The sequence below is a fragment of the Ochotona curzoniae genome, unplaced genomic scaffold (assembly GCF_017591425.1).
Source record: "Ochotona curzoniae isolate NIBS_2020 unplaced genomic scaffold, NIBS_Ocur_1.0 scaffold_3208, whole genome shotgun sequence".
NCBI lineage: Eukaryota > Metazoa > Chordata > Mammalia > Lagomorpha > Ochotonidae > Ochotona > Ochotona curzoniae.
Genome location: NW_024467106.1, coordinates 33,601,586 through 33,626,354, shown reverse-complemented (window position 1 = coordinate 33,626,354; position 24,769 = coordinate 33,601,586). Strand labels below are relative to the sequence as shown.

The following is a 24,769-nucleotide window of genomic DNA, read 5'->3' as shown; positions in this document are numbered from 1 at the left end:
ACTCATGTGCATGGCCCTGCTAGAGCAAGCAGGACCCCAGACTGGCAGAGCACACTGCCAGATGACTGGCCTTGGGGATCTGCGCACTCACAGCCATGGGGGCTGTGGACTGAACAGGGAAGCAGTTCTGAAGACGAGTGGGAAGGAGGACTGCCGAGGGAGAATGTGACAGGTGGGGAGTAACTTCCACCAATTGAGCTATTACACTTACAGATAAACAAGGGGGCTGAGACCAGGTGATTTAGAGGAGAGAAACCAGAGGATCTGAGGCCAAACTAATACATCCACTCATGTGGGAGATCTGAGCTGGGCTAGTTGGTACAGACCACCACCTACCAACACACAAAAGCTTTGGCTAGGGGGCCTTCGTGGCAGGGCTTGACCATAGTACCCACCAGTGAGTGTCAGGACAGAGCGTGGACCATTTAGACTGGGCCATGACACTAACCAGCTCACAAGAGAACTAGGTCTGGAAGCAGATTCTGTTGGGAGAGGATCATGGACTCACTCCTGTGGGACTGCCATGCCAGATGGTTTGCTTAAGGGCTGGGGTGGTGGTGGGCTAAGCTAGGCATGACCATGGAACTCACCAACATTCATGGGTACTACAGTTGGTAACAGGCCAGGCTGATCTAGGACACAGCATCGATACTCGCATCTAAGAATTGGGCATGGGGCAGGCCAGGCCGCAACATCTGCCAGCATACACAAAGGCTGACACTCAGGGCAGACTGTATCAGGTAAGGGTCTAGCACCTCCTGGTGTCCGTGCAGTAGGTGTTAATGACACGAAGGTGTGAAGAGAACAGCTCCCCTGCTTGGCAGGGCCTGGGGGAGCTTACAGCTGTTTGGCAGGGCCCGGCGGATTTCTCTCTGACCACCTTGATGCAGTCTCACCCCCTGTTTGCATGGACACTCAACCACCCCACTAAGAATTCTGCAATCTATTAGGCATAGTTTGCCCCTGTGAGATGGCTTTTACAACCAACATGAGCTTAAAAGTTAATGTTACTGATAATGTCTTGGTGAGTGGGCCTTTAACTGCGCACAGGAGTACAATTAAGCCCATGCTGTTTCCAGACACCTTATTGTGTGCCTACCCATTGCTCTGAGACCTGGCCCAAATATTTAGCATACTTTCTGGGAAATGGCCTGATAAGAGTTTCACAAACTAATGGAAGTGATGGGAGTATGGGTTGAAATTGCTATGACAAAAAATATAGCTATCCTGTTACTGGGACCCTAAAGGTTATCCTATTATAATTACTGTGACCCCAAAAGGCCATCCTGCTATAGCAAAAATATAGTTACTGTGACCCTAAAGGCTATCCTGCTATGGCAAAATATAGCTACTGTGACCTTAAAGGTTAGCCTGTCCTTGCAACTCTCAACTCTTTAGAACATAGTAAATGTAGTTGCTTTGGCTGCCTTCATAATTTTTAACTAGAGGAAATAGGGTGACTTTACTAACATCATGTATACTTTTGATTATTGTTTGATCATTTATGAGGTTGTAGAGCCTACAATTGTAGAGGGATTTAATGTTTGAAACTTTTGTCTTAGATTTTTATATTTTTTCTCTTTTGATGTATTTCTCTCATTAAGTGATGGATAAGTTATAGAATAAGAATTGTAGTAGGAATGTATTACTGAATAAGATGTGTCGTCTACTGAGAAAATGTTGGCTGCAACATCAGAATGGATAATGTCCTGTCTTAAGGTGAAACTATCTGTAGAGTTGTCTTTGGAAACATTTACTTGCCCATTGTAGAGCAGAAACCTAAATGGAGTAAACATGGCTCATTGCTAATTGCAGTTCCTTCCGTCGTTGTAACTCTTGCTTAGTTAGCAAACTGTGTGGGCCTGCAGACCTAATGACCTTTGGTGCCAATACCCTAATCCCCATAAACCAAGTTCTCAGCCCTTTTCCCATGCATAATTCAAGGTAGGGGTCTGGTTGTCACAGACAGCGCCAAGGAGGGGACCCAGACTTGAGGGAAGTAAGTAGGGGCTGGCAAGCCGAGATAAGCAAAGAATGTGGGGTTCTCCCTCACTCGCCTCTCAAGCAGTTGTAAATTGTGCCCCCCTTGAAGCTATGTCAAAATGCCCTAAAAAAGACTGTGTACTGCTTCTGTATAAATAAAGCGGACAGCTTTCTCGCGTGGTCCACAATGATGTTGGAATTGTAGTGGTCTGTCTCTTCTTTCTACGCCTACTTCACGCACCCTTCTCGAGCTCCGAACTCAGCTGGAGCTGGACTCCGGCAAGCACCCACTGGCATGCATGAGATCTGGGTCTGGGGGTGGGCCTGGTGTGCAAAAGTAGGGAACTCCCCTGTTGGGCTGTTGCTCCCACTGGTGAGCACATTAAGTCAGGGCTGGGTGTTGGTCAGGTTGGGCAAGGCTGCCTCACTTGTCAGCAGGTATATGGGTTGGCTCTGAGGGGGCAGACTGGGCAGGGCCAGGCCAAACAAGAGCACACTGACATGCACAGGAGCCAGATGGAGTGTGGGCAATGCCAGGCTAGGATAGGCTATCACACCTACCCATGAGAGCCAGGGCTAGGGGCAGGCTGGGCAGAGCTAAGCTGCAGCACTCACCAGCAAGACGTGGGACTTGGGGAGGACCAAGCTGGACCAGAACAGGCTACGGCAGCTGATAGCAAAGGCCAAATCAGGGAATGAGTTATGCCACGCTGGGTAGGAGCAACCACCAGCATGCACAAGATCAGTGGCTGGGAGCGAGCATGGTCAGGAAGCTAAGGGCACTCCCCGGCTGCCCTGTGGCTCCCACTCGTGAGTGCAATAACCAGAATGAGGGAGGTGAACTGGGCTGGACATGGCTATAGTATCTTCAGCATGCGTGTGCACTGGATCTGGAGTGTGCCAAGCTGGGCAGGCTCCAGAACTCATTGGTGCTTGAAAGAGCCAGAATGGGTATAGGACAGGATTGGCTAACTCTCTGAACTTGCTGAACCATGGGAGTACTGGATCTGGGGGTGGACCAGGCATAGTTGGGCTGTAATGACCAATAGTAAGAGTCTGAATGGATATGGGCAGGTTAGGCAAGGCTGCTGTACCTGCTAGGAAAAGAGGTGGACCAAATCAGGCTGGGCCAAAGACCCACTGGGAGGAGAGCTGACAGAGCAGCTTGGAACTCCTCTCCTAGGACACAGTCCCTGCAGGTGAGCACAAAAACATGACTGGGAGCAGTCCAGACCAAGTCAGGTTATAATATTCACCAGCATATGTGTGGGTCAGGTCTGGGGATGAGCAAGGCTGGGCCAGTTCACATCACTGACTGGCAGATGTGAGAATCAGGACAGCGTGCAGGACAGGCCAGATTGGGCCACAACACCAGCTCATATTAGGAACGGGATTGAGGGCAGGCTGGCTGGACTGGGCTAGGCTGTAGTATCCACCATCATGAGCTAGAACTGGGGATTAGCTGGGCAATGTAGGCTAGCCTATCCCCAGTTGCCTAGTTGAGATGAACCATAGCAGTCTGGGTCACAGCTCCCACCAGCACACCTAAGAGGGATGGGGTCAAGCTCAGTAGGGGAGCTGTGAGGACTCCCCTGTTGAGTTACTGTTCCCACTGGAGAGTGCAAGAGCTGGTACTAGGGGAAGACCAGGCTGGGCAGGATTACAAAGCCTGTTGGACTGCATGTGAGCTGGGTTAAGGGAAGAGCCAGGCTGGGCTAAGTGATCTATCCACTGGTACATGTATGAGCCAAAGTAAATGCATGCTGGTTGGGTTTTGCCACAGCATTGGCCAGCAGGTGTTGGAACTGGGGGCAAGTTCTGTCAGGTTAGACAATAGAACCACCTGGAAAGTACTATATCCAGGCCGGGCTGGACAGGCTGTAACATAAGCCAGTATGAGTATGAGGTGGATAGTGAAGTTGGCTTGGCTGAGCTAGGCTCCAATATCAATTGATGTGCACAAGAGCCAGACGGGATCTGAAAAAAACTGGACCAGTCTATTGTACATACCAGCATGTGCAAGTATAGAGGCTTGTGGTGAGCATAGTGGGATTATTGAGGGTCACTTCAACTAGGCTACAGTTCCCACTGGCATGTGTAAGGGCCAAGTGCATGGTGGGTAGGTTTAGGCTGGGCCACAGCATCCATTGATTTGGTTATAAGATGGGGGTGAGGACAGATCTGACCAGGTAACTGTAACCACCACTGTATGTATAGGCTGATGTGGATGATGGACTGGGCTGGACTCCACACTGGCTGGCACACACAGGAGTCAGGTTGGGGTAACCTCTGGTAAGGTTTGTTTGGGGATTCCTCAGCTGGATCACTGGACTCAAAACTCTGACCATGGTGAAAAATCACAGGATTGTGATGTGTGTGTCAGAACTGGTCTCTACAGTTGCTGAGGCCTATGCAGTAAAGGGTATATGCTCATAGAGGACAGGATAACCAGTTCTTTGAGGCCTGCAGAGGACATCTTGTACCATGGAGGGCAAAACATTTGACAGCTCTGCTGATCAAGCTTTGACATTGACTTTCTGGGCAAATGAAAATTCTAAGGTGGAATATGTTGGCAAATGGACCTTGGAAGAAATTGCTAAGCCTTGGATCAATGAAATCAACAGCATCTCAGAACTATCTAAACCACCTTCAACAGGACATTCAGAACATGCTCCACATTGGGGACCCTGGGATGACATCAGGTGGCCATCCCCCATTCCAGGGTACTAGTGGGGATGATGGGAGTGGCCTTTTTCCTTCTCTTCCCAACCTGCCCAGATTCACAAAGAAAAAAAGGGAAGTGGGAGGCAGTTGTCTCGTTCTGTTTCACCCATGCCTTGATCCTTCCACCCTAATCAATGGTCCTTAAGGGCATATATCACTCTCAACTACATAAACATCATCAACAATAAAATGGATTAGTATAAAAATTTCATTAAATATACAGAGCAATTGGAGATAACTGATATCTCTGTATCAAGTTTTTGCTCTGTGTGCACAGATGTATAATCCCACTTACGACTTGTTTTACGCATTTTATACTACTATCAATTTCTTCAATTTGGACTTTATACATTTAGCCAAAAATATTATTTTACGTTAAGTTTTCACTACTATTATGCACTTATTTTGTTTTCCATTTGCTTTCAGTGAGTAAAAATGCAATTAACATTTTCATAAATGATTTTACTCTTCTATTCAATAATCTTAATTCACTCACACATTCGTTAGGATAATCTCTGTAGACAATGAGATTATCAGGCTGAGAACAGTCTTGATTTATGTCGCTTCAGACTAAGACAAAGCATATGCTGAAACATCAAAACACATAGCTTGCCACATTTACAGCATTCTACAGCAAGTCACTTGGATTTGCAAAAAGAATAAACTGACCTGCATGGCTTAAGGCATCCAAAAAGCCACGAAACCAGCCGTCTTCCTGGAGCTGCAGCAGGTACTTGAGAAACAGTGAGGCAGCCTCCAATGCGCCCTTGTTGTTTTTCTCAGCCTGAATATACTGAATTTGTTCTACAAAGAGAACCAAGATTAAGCCATCAATTCCTTAAGCAGTGGAAGAGAAACTAAAAAGGGTTGCCAGACCTACCCAACTGGCAGAAAAGCATGTTAACAACTCATAACACAGGAAAGAACGTTCAGAGAGCAGAAAAATGTCTGCCAGCCACTGCCACATGCTTGTACATCCATCCTTCCCACATTCTATGGAAAATTCTAGTTATATATTAATGTCTGAGAACACATTCAGAGACAATGTCTTCAATACCTGAAAAAACCCACACTAAGGGGAAAAAAATCATGCCAGCAACAGGTTCAAAGGAAGAACTACACCTTCATCTGACATGTCGACTGCTTATTATTATTATTGTAATTAATACTTGTAAAAGGGCTGATTCAAACGCTGAATGAACAAGTGTGAGGGAAACACTTTGTGGTCTCAGTAACAATTACAATGGACTTAACGAGCAGTTAGAAGTCAACCAGGATTCTTTCACAGTGCTTTATCATGGTCTTTGTAACAACAACAAGACAGACAAAAAGACAATGAAAAAACAACTGAAGGGAATTAGAGAGCAATATCAGTTGCCAGAAACAGCCTACCAATGTGAAGGCCATTGTGACTAAAAAATGCCATGTCTAGACTTGACATGAAAATATTGCCTTACTACGACCTGATTTTTATTTTTTTTTTAAGATTTATTTATTTATTGGAAAGTCAGATATACAGAATGGAGGAGAGACAGAGAGGAAGATCTTCCGTCCGATGATTCACTCCCCAAGTGAGCCCAACGGCCGATGCTATGCCGATCCGAAGCCAGGAGCCAGGAACCTCTTCTGGGTATCCCACGTGGGTGCAGGGTCCCAAAGCTTTGGGCCGTCCTCAACTGCTTTCCAAGGCCACAAGCAGGGAGCTGGATGGCAAGTGGAGCTGCTGGGATTAGAACTGTCACCCATATGGGATCCCGGGCGCGTTCAAGGTGAGTACGTTGGCTGCTAGGCCATGTCACTGGGCTCCAACCTGATTTTTAAATTATTGATAGTTTACAGATTCCATGGGAGTAATCAAATTGGCTGGTTAACCCATGTCTCCTCTGAGATAAGAGAACCTGAGTGAGTGAAAAGAGGAAGGGTCATTGCTGGGCCTGCTAAGATCCAGTGTAAAGAGAGGAAGGAATGATGTCTCCTAGCTCTAAAAATAATCACTCATTCCATTAATCTCTATAGGTTTGCTATTCTCAGCATTTCACATGAATGGAATCACACAACATGTAGTCCTTATGACTGGCTTCTTTCACTTAGCATACCATTCTCAAGGCTAATCCATTTTGTACCATGTATCATTCCTTTCTTATTGCCCAGTAATATTCTATTGTATGAATCATATTACACTTTGTTTTCCCCCCTTTCAGTTAACACGCATTTGTGATGTATACACATTTGTTTACTATGAATAATAGTGCTACCAACATTCACATACAACTTTCTTTGTAAATATCTGCATTTATTTCTCTTGGCTATCCACCTAAGAGAGTTTGCAGGATCACATATTCACTCCATTTTTAACTCTGTAGAGAACTATCTAATCACTTCCCAAAGGAGCTGCACTATGTTACATTCCCACCAACCAATCTAGGAGGATTCCAAATTTCACACGTGTCTGTCAATTATCACGTGCCTATGATTATTATTATTTGCCCTTTGGGAGGCATAAATGGCCAAGACTAGAACAGCTGAAGCTCAGAGCCATAAGCTCATTCTACTCTCCCACGTGAATGGCAGAACCTTGAGCTCCCACCACTGCATTAGAGGGTTTGCTACAGCAGGAAGCAGAAATCCAGAACTAGAGCAAGTGACACACCAGGCACTAGCATGTGGGACACAGGTAGGTTAAGGCCGACCCTGTTGTCAGTACTTCTCTGTTCATCTGTATTACTGTCCGGCTGCTGCAGGCTCAAATTACCACAAACCATGAGGCTTAACACAATGTAAATTCCTTGTCTCACAGTGTCAGGGACCAGAAGTCTGAAATCCAGGTCTCAGCAGGGCCACACTTCCTCAGAAATCTCTAAGGGAGAATGCATTCCCTGCTCTTCCCAGCTTCTGGGGACTCTGACCTTCCTGGGCTTCTGACTGCACTCCCTCTAGCCCTTGTCTTCACATCACCGCTCCTTGGTCTGGCCTGTGGCAACACCACTCCCATCTGTCTCTGCCTGTCTTCACAGGGGGTGTCTTTGCCTCTCTCTGTCTATATACATGCTGTCTTCCTAAAGGGACATCAGTCATGCCCACCCTGGGAAGGGGGAAAGGGCTCACCTTACTCCAATTTCACCTCATATTCATGAACTCTGTAAGAACCTACTTCAAAGGAGCTCACATTCTAAGGTGCTGGGAATTAGGACTTCAACTTACTATTCGCTGGGACACAATTGAACCTCAAGCAGCAACCCAGCTTGTTGCTGCTGCTACCTTCCTTGGGCCTCAAATTCTACCCCATTCCTTCGCATCAGTCTATCCTGTTCTTGAACCCAGTCCTTAAACAGTCATGCCCCTGCTCCCAGGCTCCAATGCTGCTTTGTGTTTCTTTAGACATGTGACCAGTCACTATTGAGGTAGCACACGGAGGTGCAGATTTATCCAAGCCACAAATGGAGACACTAATTGCCTCACAGGATCTTGAGCTGTTTAGATTTATTGTGACCATGGTGAGACCCTCTCTGCCATCAGCTGGCCACATTAGAAGATGAAGTGATCATCTACTCAGAACACTAGGAGGAAAAAAACATCTTTGGGGGAAGATTTTTCCTGTGATGCCATCCTAGCATGCCATTTCCCATCAGTACATATGGATCCACATCAACATTTTACTAACTGTGCTGTTTTATAGCATAAAGCCATGTGTATTTAATCTACCTTTCTTCAAACACAGTTAAAATGTGTTTAGTACAAACACATCTAGGTCTTTGCTTGCTCTACCATGCCTTCCTGAAAATTAAAACTCAGATTAGGATGTGACTTAGCAGTGCATAGTATAAAGCACTGACATATGGTACCCAATGCCTTCCCAATGACTATGCTTGTTGACCTCCATCAAACCTTTGAACGCCCATTTCCCTCAACAACATGAATTTGCTCAATTTTTGCAATCTTGGCAAAGCCATGAGAAAAAACAGAGAAGAAAGGCTACTTTTAATAGTTTGTTTTGTCCTTTAGCAACTGTTTTCTTTTCTCAAGTTATATTTACTTGAAACTCATAGTTAGAGGGAGAGCCTGAGCTCTTCCATCGTCTTTCACTTCCAAACAGCTGTGCCAGTCTCAATCTGGGAGTCAGGAGCTTCTTCCAGGTCCCCCACATGGGTGCAGAGGCCCAAGGCCTCTGGCCATCCTCTGCTGCTTCTCCAGGCCACAGCAAGGAGTTGGATTGGAAGTAGAGCAGCTGGCATCACAGGCAGAGGATGAAGCCACCATCGTCGTCCCCAGCTGCTTTAACAAATGTTGTGTTCCAATTCCAGAGCAAGTTTTCTGCCGGGGCAATTCACCTTTTCTCTGAACTGGATTTGTGAGATTCCTTTGTGCATAGCAAGCTGTTCCGGTAATGGAAAATTACTTCTTTTTTTTTTTTTTTTTAAGGGTGTAGTGATTAAACAGAATAAATTCTAATAGCACCAATAATTCACGGAAAATTTTTTTTAACTTTTATTTGTTGTTTTCCTTTTAGCTGACAGGCTTTCTTTGGGGTCAATCCGGCTGTGTTTTTTTTATACATGCTTGAGTGAAATTCATTAATTCATTAGTTTAGTTTTGAAATAGGAATAAGTCCATTTTCTTTGAGTACACTCTTAGTAGTATCTAAAGATATGAACTATGTGCGCTTCTTCCTATCTTCAATTTGACTTTTTAAAGTTCTTTCTATGAGAGGCAGACAGAAAGAGAAGGCAGGGGAAGGGAGGGAACGAGGGTTCCCACAGACTAGGTCAGGCCCCCCAGATGGGCACAGTCGGCAGAGCTGCGCAGGTTTCAGGACCAGAAGCTGGCAGCACGATTTAGGTCTACCACCACGGTGGTGGGAGGAACCCAGCTGCTGGAGCTGTCACGGCTGCCGTCGAGGGTCTGCACTCATGAGAAGCTGAAATCAGAATCCAGAGCCAAGGCTTGAACTCAGGTCCTCCCAGGGAAGATGAAAATAAATATTTTGAAATTATTGGATAAAGGCTAGTGATTCTGAGGTAGAACATAACATCTAAAACTTATTTAGTGCCATCAACTTCAATCCTCAGTATGCTCAGAGATGTTTTTCTGATGTTCAGGATGATGAAACCAAGGTTTAGTCAAGTTAGGACATTTCCCCAAAGTTGAAGAACCCACATACTACAGAATAACATTGGTGAAGGTGCACTTTGAGAGAAATATGACAGACATGTCTGCTGGCAGATGCTGGCATGATGGATGGTGCAATGTGTTAAGCCACCACTGGTGACACTGACATCCTGCGCTAGAGTGCTATTTGAGCAAACCCAGCTGTTCTACTTTTGATTTAGCTTCCTGCTAATACAGTTGGCAGCTGGTCATGCAGTGGCCCAACAGCATGGGTGCCTGCCATTCAGTGGAAGGCCACAATGGAGTTCCTGGCTCCTGGCTTCAGCTTTGTGCAGACCCAGCTGTTGTGACCATTTCGCTGTCAACCAGCGAATGGAAGCTCACTCTAATCTCTCTCTGCTACTCAGAACTTTCCAGTAAGGAAATAAATCTACTAGAAAAGATTTTTCTGTAATCTAACACAGGGTAATTAAGACCGGAGGAGCAGGACATGGAGTATAAAATTGAATATATGGGGCCCTGTGCCATGCTGCAGCAGGCTAAGCTAACTCTTGTGGCAGCTGCCACCCCACCCTACCTGGGCACCGGATCATGTCCTGGGTGCTCTACTTCCAGCTGGCTCCTTGCTAATAGCCTAGGAAAAGCAGCAGCAAACGACCCAAGTACTAGGGCCCTTACACGCACTTGGGAGACCCAGGTGCAGCACCTGATCCCCCGGGTTTGGCCAGGCCTAGCTCGGGCCATCTGGGGGATGAAACAGCAGGTGGAAGATCTTTCTGTCTATACCTTTCCCTCTGTTATTCTGGCTTTCAAATAAATTAATACATCTCTTTTTTTAAAAAAAAAAAAGTCCATTTATATGTCTATATATAGAGAGAGATACATTTCTAAAATTGACCATATTAAACACATCCATGAGATCTTAACACTTCTCTGCCTTGTCAATACTAAACTAATACATGATGACTCAGAGCATTGGGACGCTGCATCTGTGCAGGAGACCCAGCAAGAGCTCCTGTCTCCTGATCGGATCAGCTCAGCACCAGCTGTTGCAGGCAGTTGGGGAGTGAACCAGCAGGCAGAAGACCTTTCTCTGCCTCCTTCTCTCTGCAGATTTGCCTTTGCAATAAAAATAAGTAAATCTTCATTAAAAATCTCAAAAACAATTGAACCTTAAAAAAAACTGGCTTATGGGCCCAGCGTGATAGCCTAGCAGCTGAAGTCCTCACCTTACAAGTGCCTGGATCCCATATGGGCACTGATTCTCATCCCAGTGGCCCCGCTTCCCATCCAGTTCCCTGCTTGTGACCTGGGATGCAGTCGAGGACAGCCCAAAGCCTTGGGACCCTGCTGCACCCACGTGGCAGACCCAGAAGAAGCTCCTGGCTCCAGGCTTCAGGTTGGCTCAGCTCTGGCCATCGTGCCTGCTTGGGGAGTGAATCAACGGACAGAAGATCTTCCTCTCTGTCTCTCCTCCCCTCTCTGTGTCGGACTATCCTATTAAAAAAAATCAATAAACAAAGCATAAAAACCAAAACATTGTTTAAAAAGAAACTGGCTGGGTAATAAAATCAGGGACCCTGCTTTACCCTCAAAATTCTGTATAGTTTTATTGTCTAGCTACTTTAGTATTATAGAGATATCAGAGACCAACTTGATACTGATTCCATTACAAGAAGTCTAAGTAATCTTACTAGTTTTTCTTCGATGCTTATGAAATCCTACCAAGGTACACGGAAACAGGATTCCCTTCCATTTAAACTAATTATACAGATTGCTGCTTCTTTCTTAGATGAGTGCAATTTTTCTTCTATTGTTTCTCTTTCGTTCTCTTATTGTACTCAAATTGTGCAATCGGAATTGCCATCAGACAGTCTGTCCACTACCATAAACACGGCCTCTGTTGCAATATTTACCTTTGCTATGTTTTCAAAAGACCTGGCCATACTTACTTTCCCTTCTTTCTAACTTGCTATGTATTCCCCAGTTTCTTCTTGCAGTTAGCTTACTGGCCATCCTGCACCTCTACCACAACGCCAACTCCACAGAAACCACTGCTGTGGGTGGTCCCAACAGTCGGCAACGCCAAAGCCAAGATAAAGTTGCTGGGGCTGCCATGACACTGGTGACACTTCCCGGCATGGCACCTGCGACACTGCATCTCCCATCGGAAGGAACACTAGTTCAGTCCTGGCTGCGCTCCCTCTAAGCCAGCTCTCTGCTAACAGACCTGGGAGAGCAGTGGAACATGGTCCAAGTCCTTGGACCCTGTCACCCCCACATTAGAGACCAAGGTGGAGTTGTGGGTTCCTGGCTTCTGCCTCAACCAGCCCCAGCAGCTGCAACCCTTTGGGGATCGAACAGCAGATGGAAGATCTGTCTGTGCCACTTTGCCTTAATAACATCAAGGGCTCTTCAGGTCTCCCATCCAAGTACTAACCAGGCCCGACCCTGCCTAGCTTCCAAGATCAGACAAGGTGGCAGCGTTCAGGGGGTTCAGGGGGTACGGCTATAGACTGTTTCTTCAGTTCTGATGTGTTCAGTTCTCATAGTCATGCTTCCCCTTCCAACCCCTCTGCCCCCAGCCCACCCCCTCCCGCTCTCCATTCTTACTCCTCTGCCTTGGTTTATCAGGAGGCCCCTTTGTCCACATAGCTTGCTGCTCTGTTTCAGCTCTTTCCTATCTCTTCCTGTCCAGCGACAAGCTCTCTCAGAGTCTTCTGTCCCAGAGCCTTCCTCCTCAGCTTCCGGTGTGCCATCCTGCCTCTCTCATGGTGGCAGCCAGGATCCCTCTGTGTAGGACTACCCAGATCGGCATCTTCTGTGTGCCTTGGATGCATTCGAGATGTTTGTCAGATTACTGACCACAGAGGTCTGGAATTTAGAACAAATGTCTTGGCTTGGGGAATGGTTCACACAGAGACCCAGGCTCAAACAGTGAGAGCAGACAAGACTGCACAATGAAGTGATTCCTCCAGCAATGTCTACAACAGGTGTGGTCTCACACTCATCAGGAGCCTGGAGTCATGAGAATGTCACTTCACGACTTCCCATTATTTGGGAGCACAAACAAAACCCGCAACACTAGCAGAGGAAGCATCAACTTCCTCTGCTGTTGGACATCATTGCACATCCACATGAGCTGTGCACAGCTGTCCTCACCCTTCGTGCCCCACCTGATACACACGTTGACTCTAATGCATCCTAAATAGGAAGGGCCTGGATCTTATTTCTCAACCTCTGATGCCAGAACAAAGGCAGCTACACAGCTGACCTAAAGATGAAAGGAAATGCATGAAAAGGGCAGCTTCTTTCCCCAGCTTTGGGCCCAAAGAAATGTGCACTCTAAGCAAGTCCCGACACCAAGGTGGTTCTGTTACCCTAGCGGGGCTTCCAAGGGCTCCTCAAAGTCCCCATCTCTAGTCCCCCTAGGAACACCAGTTTAAAGAAAGGACAAAAGCCTGGGGAAAGCAAGTCTTCAGTTGTTTTCTTATCCCAAGCGGGAGGGGCAGAAGGGGGCACGGCAGGCGCAGCTGGGGATCCACTCACCCTCCCTAAACCAGGAGCTCATGTAGCTCAGGATGTAGGTAGGGTCCAGGATCCTCGTCACATAGTCGCCGAAGGCTTCCAGGTTTTTCCGCTGCTGCTCCGCTGTCATGCTGGTCTAGGTTCCGGACCCGATCCACCGCGCCTGACTGCTGCCTCCACTGCTGTTTAAAGCAGGGCCGGAGAAAGCCTGCTGGGCAGGCTGGAGGGCGGGTCTTCACCCTGGCTGAGAGGCGGAGCTGCCTGGGAATTTCTAACCACCAGAGCAAGAATCGAAACTACAACTGGCTAAAGCTGTGGGCGGCCTCAGCTGGGCTCTTGGCAGCACACTCCCCAGCTCAGCGAGGTTCCGTTTCCAGCTCACCCCGGGGAAGGATACTTAAACATGTTTTAAAACAGCTTTTGCCTCAAAAGTGTGTGTGGTGTGTGTTTCTGTGTGTGTGTAAACTAAGTATTTCTCATTTAATTTGCACAGAACCTCAATGTCAACAACTAAAGCAATGGGCCTCGCAGTCCCATCTGGAGGTGTTTACATGGCATTTTGATATTGAGCCAAAGGTCAAAGAGTGAAGTGAGGAGAAACTAACTAAATAAAAAAAAAATAATAAAAAATAGGTGGTGAAAATCACGAATGTAAATTCGAATGATCTGTATTCTGGGAGTGAGTGAGTGAGTTGAATTTACCGACAGTGTCTGGGGCACTTTTGTGTCAGGATAGACAATGATGGGGAGTGGTGGTGATTGAGAGATGTCATTTCCAGTGTTCTCTAACCTAAGGGAAACTTGTAGGAAAAGTAGCACGCTGCACACCATGGTCATGAGAGCCTTGTAGACGCACATCCTAAACTCCACACACATGATTTCCATCACCTCTGATTCTGGCACTCTTTCATCAAGTTCTGCGAGATGAGTAGAGAAGTCAGAACTTTGCTGAACGAACAGAGAGAGCATTCCAGACGCTTCAGAATGCTGGGTCTTGGCGCCACAGGACTGTGTTTTCTGAAGGGACTCTGGACAGAAAAGAAATAATTTTATAAAGCAGTTTGCAGAACTCTTCGGTTTCCTTCCCCCTGGGTGAGCTGGAAAACCTCGCTGAGCTGGGGAGTGTGCTGCCAAGAGCCCACCTCGCTGAGCTGGGGGGTGTGCTGCCAAGAGCCCACCTCGCTGAGCTGAGGGGTGTGCTGCCAAGAGCCCACCTCGCTGAGCTGGGGGGTGTGCTGCCAAGAGCCCAGCTGAGGCCGCCCACAGCTTTAGCCAGTTGTAGTTTCGATTCTTGCTCTGGTGGTTAGAAATTCCCAGGCAGCTCCGCCTCTCAGCCAGGGTGAAGACCCGCCCTCCAGCCTGCCCAGCAGGCTTTCTCCGGCCCTGCTTTAAACAGCAGTGGAGGCAGCAGTCAGGCGCGGTGGATCGGGTCCGGAACCTAGACCAGCATGACAGCGGAGCAGCAGCGGAAAAACCTGGAAGCCTTCGGCGACTATGTGACGAGGATCCTGGACCCTACCTACATCCTGAGCTACATGAGCTCCTGGTTTAGGGAGGGTGAGTGGATCCCCAGCTGCGCCTGCCGTGCCCCCTTCTGCCCCTCCCGCTTGGGATAAGAAAACAACTGAAGACTTGCTTTCCCCAGGCTTTTGTCCTTTCTTTAAACTGGTGTTCCTAGGGGGACTAGAGATGGGGACTTTGAGGAGCCCTTGGAAGCCCCGCTAGGGTAACAGAACCACCTTGGTGTCGGGACTTGCTTAGAGTGCACATTTCTTTGGGCCCAAAGCTGGGGAAAGAAGCTGCCCTTTTCATGCATTTCCTTTCATCTTTAGGTCAGCTGTGTAGCTGCCTTTGTTCTGGCATCAGAGGTTGAGAAATAAGATCCAGGCCCTTCCTATTTAGGATGCATTAGAGTCAACGTGTGTATCAGGTGGGGCACGAAGGGTGAGGACAGCTGTGCACAGCTCATGTGGATGTGCAATGATGTCCAACAGCAGAGGAAGTTGATGCTTCCTCTGCTAGTGTTGCGGGTTTTGTTTGTGCTCCCAAATAATGGGAAGTCGTGAAGTGACATTCTCATGACTCCAGGCTCCTGATGAGTGTGAGACCACACCTGTTGTAGACATTGCTGGAGGAATCACTTCATTGTGCAGTCTTGTCTGCTCTCACTGTTTGAGCCTGGGTCTCTGTGTAAACCATTCCCCAAGCCAAGACATTTGTTCTAAATTCCAGACCTCTGTGGTCAGTAATCTGACAAACATCTCGAATGCATCCAAGGCACACAGAAGATGCCGATCTGGGTAGTCCTACACAGAGGGATCCTGGCTGCCACCATGAGAGAGGCAGGATGGCACACCGGAAGCTGAGGAGGAAGGCTCTGGGACAGAAGACTCTGAGAGAGCTTGTCGCTGGACAGGAAGAGATAGGAAAGAGCTGAAACAGAGCAGCAAGCTATGTGGACAAAGGGGCCTCCTGATAAACCAAGGCAGAGGAGTAAGAATGGAGAGCGGGAGGGGGTGGGCTGGGGGCAGAGGGGTTGGAAGGGGAAGCATGACTATGAGAACTGAACACATCAGAACTGAAGAAACAGTCTATAGCCGTACCCCCTGAACCCCCTGAACGCTGCCACCTTGTCTGATCTTGGAAGCTAGGCAGGGTCGGGCCTGGTTAGTACTTGGATGGGAGACCTGAAGAGCCCTTGATGTTATTAAGGCAAAGTGGCACAGACAGATCTTCCATCTGCTGTTCGATCCCCAAAGGGTTGCAGCTGCTGGGGCTGGTTGAGGCAGAAGCCAGGAACCCACAACTCCACCTTGGTCTCTAATGTGGGGGTGACAGGGTCCAAGGACTTGGACCATGTTCCACTGCTCTCCCAGGTCTGTTAGCAGAGAGCTGGCTTAGAGGGAGCGCAGCCAGGACTGAACTAGTGTTCCTTCCGATGGGAGATGCAGTGTCGCAGGTGCCATGCCGGGAAGTGTCACCAGTGTCATGGCAGCCCCAGCAACTTTATCTTGGCTTTGGCGTTGCCGACTGTTGGGACCACCCACAGCAGTGGTTTCTGTGGAGTTGGCGTTGTGGTAGAGGTGCAGGATGGCCAGTAAGCTAACTGCAAGAAGAAACTGGGGAATACATAGCAAGTTAGAAAGAAGGGAAAGTAAGTATGGCCAGGTCTTTTGAAAACATAGCAAAGGTAAATATTGCAACAGAGGCCGTGTTTATGGTAGTGGACAGACTGTCTGATGGCAATTCCGATTGCACAATTTGAGTACAATAAGAGAACGAAAGAGAAACAATAGAAGAAAAATTGCACTCATCTAAGAAAGAAGCAGCAATCTGTATAATTAGTTTAAATGGAAGGGAATCCTGTTTCCGTGTACCTTGGTAGGATTTCATAAGCATCGAAGAAAAACTAGTAAGATTACTTAGACTTCTTGTAATGGAATCAGTATCAAGTTGGTCTCTGATATCTCTATAATACTAAAGTAGCTAGACAATAAAACTATACAGAATTTTGAGGGTAAAGCAGGGTCCCTGATTTTATTACCCAGCCAGTTTCTTTTTAAACAATGTTTTGGTTTTTATGCTTTGTTTATTGATTTTTTTTAATAGGATAGTCCGACACAGAGAGGGGAGGAGAGACAGAGAGGAAGATCTTCTGTCCGTTGATTCACTCCCCAAGCAGGCACGATGGCCAGAGCTGAGCCAACCTGAAGCCTGGAGCCAGGAGCTTCTTCTGGGTCTGCCACGTGGGTGCAGCAGGGTCCCAAGGCTTTGGGCTGTCCTCGACTGCATCCCAGGTCACAAGCAGGGAACTGGATGGGAAGCGGGGCCACTGGGATGAGAATCAGTGCCCATGTGGGATCCAGGCACTTGTAAGGTGAGGACTTCAGCTGCTAGGCTATCACGCTGGGCCCATAAGCCAGTTTTTTTTAAGGTTCAATTGTTTTTGAGATTTTTAATGAAGATTTACTTATTTTTATTGCAAAGGCAAATCTGCAGAGAGAAGGAGGCAGAGAAAGGTCTTCTGCCTGCTGGTTCACTCCCCAACTGCCTGCAACAGCTGGTGCTGAGCTGATCCGATCAGGAGACAGGAGCTCTTGCTGGGTCTCCTGCACAGATGCAGCGTCCCAATGCTCTGAGTCATCATGTATTAGTTTAGTATTGACAAGGCAGAGAAGTGTTAAGATCTCATGGATGTGTTTAATATGGTCAATTTTAGAAATGTATCTCTCTCTATATATAGACATATAAATGGACTTTTTTTTTTTTTTAAAAAAAGAGATGTATTAATTTATTTGAAAGCCAGAATAACAGAGGGAAAGGTATAGACAGAAAGATCTTCCACCTGCTGTTTCATCCCCCAGATGGCCCGAGCTAGGCCTGGCCAAACCCGGGGGATCAGGTGCTGCACCTGGGTCTCCCAAGTGGGTGTAAGGGCCCTAGTACTTGGGTCGTTTGCTGCTGCTTTTCCTAGGCTATTAGCAAGGAGCCAGCTGGAAGTAGAGCACCCAGGACATGATCCGGTGCCCAGGTAGGGTGGGGTGGCAGCTGCCACAAGAGTTAGCTTAGCCTGCTGCAGCATGGCACAGGGCCCCATATATTCAATTTTATACTCCATGTCCTGCTCCTCCGGTCTTAATTACCCTGTGTTAGATTACAGAAAAATCTTTTCTAGTAGATTTATTTCCTTACTGGAAAGTTCTGAGTAGCAGAGAGAGATTAGAGTGAGCTTCCATTCGCTGGTTGACAGCGAAATGGTCACAACAGCTGGGTCTGCACAAAGCTGAAGCCAGGAGCCAGGAACTCCATTGTGGCCTTCCACTGAATGGCAGGCACCCATGCTGTTGGGCCACTGCATGACCAGCTGCCAACTGTATTAGCAGGAAGCTAAATCAAAAGTAGAACAGCTGGGTTTGCTCAAATAGCACTCTAGCGCAGGATGTCAGTGTCACCAGTGGTGGCTTAACACATTGCACCATCCATCATGCCAGCATCTGCCAGCAGACATGTCTGTCATATTTCTCTCAAAGTGCACCTTCACCAATGTTATTCTGTAGTATGTGGGTTCTTCAACTTTGGGGAAATGTCCTAACTTGACTAAACCTTGGTTTCATCATCCTGAACATCAGAAAAACATCTCTGAGCATACTGAGGATTGAAGTTGATGGCACTAAATAAGTTTTAGATGTTATGTTCTACCTCAGAATCACTAGCCTTTATCCAATAATTTCAAAATATTTATTTTCATCTTCCCTGGGAGGACCTGAGTTCAAGCCTTGGCTCTGGATTCTGATTTCAGCTTCTCATGAGTGCAGACCCTCGACGGCAGCCGTGACAGCTCCAGCAGCTGGGTTCCTCCCACCACCGTGGTGGTAGACCTAAATCGTGCTGCCAGCTTCTGGTCCTGAAACCTGCGCAGCTCTGCCGACTGTGCCCATCTGGGGGGCCTGACCTAGTCTGTGGGAACCCTCGTTCCCTCCCTTCCCCTGCCTTCTCTTTCTGTCTGCCTCTCATAGAAAGAACTTTAAAAAGTCAAATTGAAGATAGGAAGAAGCGCACATAGTTCATATCTTTAGATACTACTAAGAGTGTACTCAAAGAAAATGGACTTATTCCTATTTCAAAACTAAACTAATGAATTAATGAATTTCACTCAAGCATGTATAAAAAAAACACAGCCGGATTGACCCCAAAGAAAGCCTGTCAGCTAAAAGGAAAACAACAAATAAAAGTTAAAAAAAATTTTCCGTGAATTATTGGTGCTATTAGAATTTATTCTGTTTAATCACTACACCCTTAAAAAAAAAAAAAAAAGAAGTAATTTTCCATTACCGGAACAGCTTGCTATGCACAAAGGAATCTCACAAATCCAGTTCAGAGAAAAGGTGAATTGCCCCGGCAGAAAACTTGCTCTGGAATTGGAACACAACATTTGTTAAAGCAGCTGGGGACGACGATGGTGGCTTCATCCTCTGCCTGTGATGCCAGCTGCTCTACTTCCAATCCAACTCCTTGCTGTGGCCTGGAGAAGCAGCAGAGGATGGCCAGAGGCCTTGGGCCTCTGCACCCATGTGGGGGACCTGGAAGAAGCTCCTGACTCCCAGATTGAGACTGGCACAGCTGTTTGGAAGTGAAAGACGATGGAAGAGCTCAGGCTCTCCCTCTAACTATGAGTTTCAAGTAAATATAACTTGAGAAAAGAAAACAGTTGCTAAAGGACAAAACAAACTATTAAAAGTAGCCTTTCTTCTCTGTTTTTTCTCATGGCTTTGCCAAGATTGCAAAAATTGAGCAAATTCATGTTGTTGAGGGAAATGGGCGTTCAAAGGTTTGATGGAGGTCAACAAGCATAGTCATTGGGAAGGCATTGGGTACCATATGTCAGTGCTTTATACTATGCACTGCTAAGTCACATCCTAATCTGAGTTTTAATTTTCAGGAAGGCATGGTAGAGCAAGCAAAGACCTAGATGTGTTTGTACTAAACACATTTTAACTGTGTTTGAAGAAAGGTAGATTAAATACACATGGCTTTATGCTATAAAACAGCACAGTTAGTAAAATGTTGATGTGGATCCATATGTACTGATGGGAAATGGCATGGAATCTATCGGTGAATGAGAAAGAGTAATTCGATCTTTATTTTAATGTATATAATTTGATACTCAGAGGGCTATTTTCCAGAGTATTATGTGTGATTCTGTGTGGTGTGGCTTTTTATTTGTACTTGTCATGCACTGCTTAAAATGTTTACATTGTGGCTGTGTTTATTTTTATCATCGGAAGAGCAAATTTTATTTTGAGCAATAATACAAAATCTCCTTGTATGCTATTCATTTGTTGTAATGAACAAGAAACAGGCCTAGTGGTTCTTCCATTTACAAGTTCACTCCCACATGGTGCTAGGGCAAGTAATTGAGTCATCACCTGCTACTTCCCAAAACATACATTAGCAGTGCACTGGAAATGGGAATGGAGCCAATTTGAATCTAGTGATTCTGATATGGATGTGGACATCCTCACGCAGTGTCTTATACACTGACGCAATGCCCAGCCTTCAGCTTTCTACATCTGCACAATCATTATTCCTTTCTTCTTCCAATGGGTTTGATTTGCTCTTTTACTGAAGGAAGACGTCTAGATTACTGATTTTTCTTTTTCATAAACTTCCTTTTTCAAATATGAAAAAGCCTAACAGCTCATAAATTTTGAGTTTTCAATGTCATTTCAAGTTGAGACAGTTTCTAGTGTCCATTTTTCAACTTATCTATTACTTAGAAGTATGATGTCCATTTTTTCAATATAGGCATTTCCTAGGTTACTCATCTCATTTTAATATGCATGTTCACAGAGCATATATAGTAAGATTTCAACTTTTTGTAACTTCACAAAAATTTGGTTTGTGGTCAGCACATGCATTTTCTTTGCATACAGGTATACCTAGCATTGTATACTCTGCAGTTCATGGGTATACTTATATATTCACATATATAAAGCTTATAGTATGGTTCAAATCTCCCTTATCCCTACTTTTTAAAAACTCTCAAGTAATTATTAAACTCTTCAACTGTATAATTTTTCATGTTCTTGCTTGATAAAATTCGATTTTTAAAATTATTATTAATATGAGACTGTGTTCTGACCCATTGTTCATTTCCCAAACACCTAAAATGGCCCAAGGACTGGGCTCAGGTTCTGAATCTTCTCAGCCTTTCAGTGCAGGTCTACTCCTTGAGCCTTCCCCACACATAAGCATTCTAAGGTCAGTTAATGGTTTGAATAAATTTGTTATATACAAGATTTCGGGTCTCTATGCTTCCTGTTTCTGAAATATCTGGAGAAGAGCTAGGTGGACACTGAGAAATTGAACAAGGAATCAAATTCTACCTTGCAAATCCAGTAACTCTGTCTGCAGGTCCTTTTTTTTTCCCCCTAAGACTTATTTTTATTGAAAAGGCAGATTTACAGAGGAGACACAGAAAGATCTACCATCTTCCACTGATTAACTCCCCAAACGGTTGAGATAGCCAGAGCTGAGCTGATCCAAAGCCAGGAGCCTCTTCTGGGTTTCCCATGTGGATGCAGGGTCTCAAGGTTTTGGACCATCCTCTACCGTTGTTCCAGGCCACGAGCAGGGAGCCAGATGGGAAGTGGAACATCTGGGACAGGAACTGGGACCATATGGAATCCTGGTGCTTGTAAGGTATTCAGCCATTGAGCCATCATGCCAAGCATAGGGTTCATCATTAAACACAGTGACTCTGGCTTTGCTTCATTCTAGCCTCCATATAGACTTACACAGGCTTTCAGATGAAATGCCAATAAATCATTCTTACCCAGTGCAATTTCTTTGAAAGGTCCGTCTGCATTTAATGTGTTATTTGTCTAGAGGATCCTATTTTTTCCAACAGTTCTTTTTGTTTTGCCCATGCTTAGAATTATTTTTTCCTGAAAGCTACTCTACCCCTGCCTGTGGGTCTGGGTTTCTAAGTGAGAAAACTTTTAAAAATTCCTTTGAAAAGGTAAAGACACACTTTTCTCCCACTAGTCAAAAATACACACACACAATATGCGTTCCTGAGTGACAAATGGTTTATAAGATTTCAGCAAATACAGTGTCAACTCCAATGTAAAAGGACTGGGATCTCCGACTGGAGTATTTTGGAACCTACTAACCATAAGATTGATAGGTAAAATTTGATCAAAGTGAAGGAAAAAAAGGAAATGTCATGGAACAGCCTGGGCAGAGATCTTAGACCTTCTCCTCATCTGGGCATTAATTCAACAGAGCGGTAAGGGGAAAGAATGTCCCTTATGAACTTAAAGAGCCTGACAGGGAGAGGAAAAAGCAAAATGTACAAATACAAATAAAAGTCATTACCAGCTGTGACAGGATGTAGGGGAAAATAATAAGGGATAAAGGATAATTTTCTGAGAATACATTTCAGTTGAATCCTTAACATTGAGAAGGAATCACCCAATTTAAAAAAAAATGCACAAAGGGATCAAAGGCAAAGCAGAAGACACTTGCAGCAGGAACTGTGAATAAGGCAGAAATGGTATATAATGGAGTTGAAAAGGCCTTTTGTGCAAGGAATGAAGTTCTGTGGAAACATATTGCACAGTTTTAAGTGAAGTAACATGATTAAAAATTTTAAATACCTCCCTGGCTCTTACCCAAAATGCAGATGAGTTCAAAGGGGACTCAAAGAGATAAGGGCATAGAGAAGGAAGAGGCTGTGGGGAGTAGAAGTAATTGTTTGATATACATTTTAGACTGGGGACTGAATGACTGATAGTGAAAAGGGGGAAAAAAAGGATGTATTTCAAGTATCTGGTTTGACACTTGAGACATGACTAAAAATGGAGATGGTAAATTCAGAACTTCACCATATATTCCAGGGCAGGAAAAAGAAAAGTAGGTGTTAGGTGATTACCTCTACAATGAAAACATCAAGGAATAAGCAGTAGTAAATGCTATTTACATTGGACGAATTGGTCAGGGAAGCCATAAAAGATGAGAGTCTTTTGGGTGAAGTGTCACTCACAGGGCAGCAAAAGTAAAAAAAAAAAAAAAAAAAAGAAGCCCTGGCAGAGGAGGAGTAAACTCAGGCTGCAAAAGTAAAGGACACAGGCAGGGTCGCCAGAATGAGTGTGGCAAAGAATGGCAAACAAAGCAATTCACACAAGGCCTTGCAGGCTGTAATGATTTTGGTCTTAAACCCTTGATATGAAGGGAAACCACTGTAGGATTTTAATGAGGAAGGACAACATGATCTGATTCATATTTCCAGACTACAACTGTGGCGGAGGAAAATACCAGTGACAGGTTAAGAGAGGGACTAGATAAGCTATAGCACTAACTCCAGCAAGAGGATGGCATCTTGGATGAGAACTATAGCACTCTAAGGGTGAATTTTCAGAACATAACTCCTCAAACCCCATGATCTGATGAGCTGAATACAGAATATATGAGAAAGTCATTAAGCAGAACTTCAATTTGTTTAGTCTGAGTAGCTGTGAGTGATACTAACACAAGATCTTGGAGGCAAACCTGCTTGCTGTTAAAAAGGATCTGCAGGGAGTGCTTCTAAAACACAACGCACATGTGACATCACCCAAGTCTTGGTAAAGGCTGACGCTGCCAGTCAACAAACCAAAGAAAAAGGTTGATAACCAAAAATCCTAATTCTTATTAAAATGAGGTTAAGTAAAATATAGAACACATGATTTTCAAACTGTGGTCTGCAGATCAGCATCTTAATCACCTGAAAATTCTTGACATCCCACATCTTCTGCAGACCAAAGATCTGCAGAAGAGAATCAGAGACCAAAAGGAACAGAACTTCATTCATTAAACAGTTCTGAGCAACTTTTACAATATTATCTTTGCAATTTCTTGCATCAGTAGTGGAGCCCAAGGACTATAACAGAAGGTGAAGTGAAGGTCTATCAATCCTGAGCCCAGACTTCAAGCAAACTTACACACTTCAGAGACCCCGGCCTTCTCCTGGCCCAGGAGCACTTAAAGCCTCCCTCCTGGGTGAGCACCCGCGGGAGATGGCTGGGAGCTGGGGGTAAATTCCTAGCTCTCCCCTGCCCCCGCCAGCCAAAAGCTGGTGGCAGGACAGGTCAGGTGGGTCCCAGTCTCAGGACAAGGGGCACACTTAACCTCCCATCAAGGTGGCACTTGTCGGGGGCGCTCCTGCCTGATGGAACCCCGCCGGGGCATCTGCCATAGTCCTCGCTGCAAGGCGGGGGCAGAGGCCTGGCTTTGGGCTGCCAGTGCACCAAGTGGTGCCAGGTTCTGCCTGCTGGCCGCCCAGGCGAGCTCTGGGGTTTTGATATGAAACAGCTGCTTAGGGATACCCAGAAGTAAGACCAGCGTTAGCGTAGGTGAGACACTAATTTCTGGAGATTCCTAGGAACCGGGACATGAAACCTTAATGCAAGTGCAGGACTGAGACCTGAATGTTCGGCCTAAGCAAACCTTAGTCCACAAACATGATTGGAACACAGGGTGCAGCTCAGGACATGCCCAGCTTGGTTTTGGCTCCAACTGGTCCACATTAAGCACAGAGTTGAGCCACGGTGTCTAAGGCAGGGGTTGTGACAGGTGGATGAGGCTGCAGTCAGGTCTGGATACAGTTGTCGTCCCCCCTTAGCACAAGTGTGGACTGGAAAAAGACGTACCGGGCCAGGCCAGACCACAACACCTTCTGGCGCTTTGGAGTACCAGGATAGATGTGGGACAGACTAGGCTAGGTCCCAACCCCAACTGAGCCATATATGAGCTATATGGGGGTGTGGACGACCGTGGCTGGGCTGAAACACCCTACAGCAAGAACCAGAATGGGATGAAGGCCAGTTAGGAAAAGCCACTGTTCCTGCTAGGACAGGAGGCAAACTGGCACATGGACCCACTGGTA

The 24,769-nt window shown here is 46.0% G+C and overlaps 1 protein-coding gene and 1 long non-coding RNA gene across 5 annotated transcripts in view; one reads left to right on the top strand and one right to left on the bottom strand.

The window, feature by feature from the left end:
* Positions 1 to 13,614, bottom strand: part of DDX58 (DExD/H-box helicase 58) — a 46,837-nt gene extending 33,223 nt beyond the window's left edge. For 2 of the 4 annotated variants that reach the window (XM_040963811.1, XM_040963816.1), the window contains exons 1-2: positions 13,363 to 13,611; positions 5,377 to 5,511 (exon numbers count right to left, since the gene is read on the bottom strand). In XM_040963811.1, coding sequence (XP_040819745.1) covers positions 5,377 to 5,511; positions 13,363 to 13,471 — 244 coding nt within the window. In that variant the 5' untranslated portion in view covers positions 13,472 to 13,611. Of the gene's footprint in view, positions 1 to 5,376; positions 5,512 to 13,362 lie in introns of all 4 variants that reach the window. The other 2 variants (XM_040963815.1, XM_040963814.1) reach the window with 2 other exon arrangements.
* Positions 13,615 to 14,610: 996 nt separating this feature from the next.
* LOC121144734 lies at positions 14,611 to 23,778 on the top strand. Its single transcript, XR_005881907.1, has 2 exons — positions 14,611 to 14,898; positions 23,749 to 23,778. It is a non-coding gene; the product is annotated as an uncharacterized LOC121144734 (long non-coding RNA).
* Positions 23,779 to 24,769: the final 991 nt, after the last annotated feature.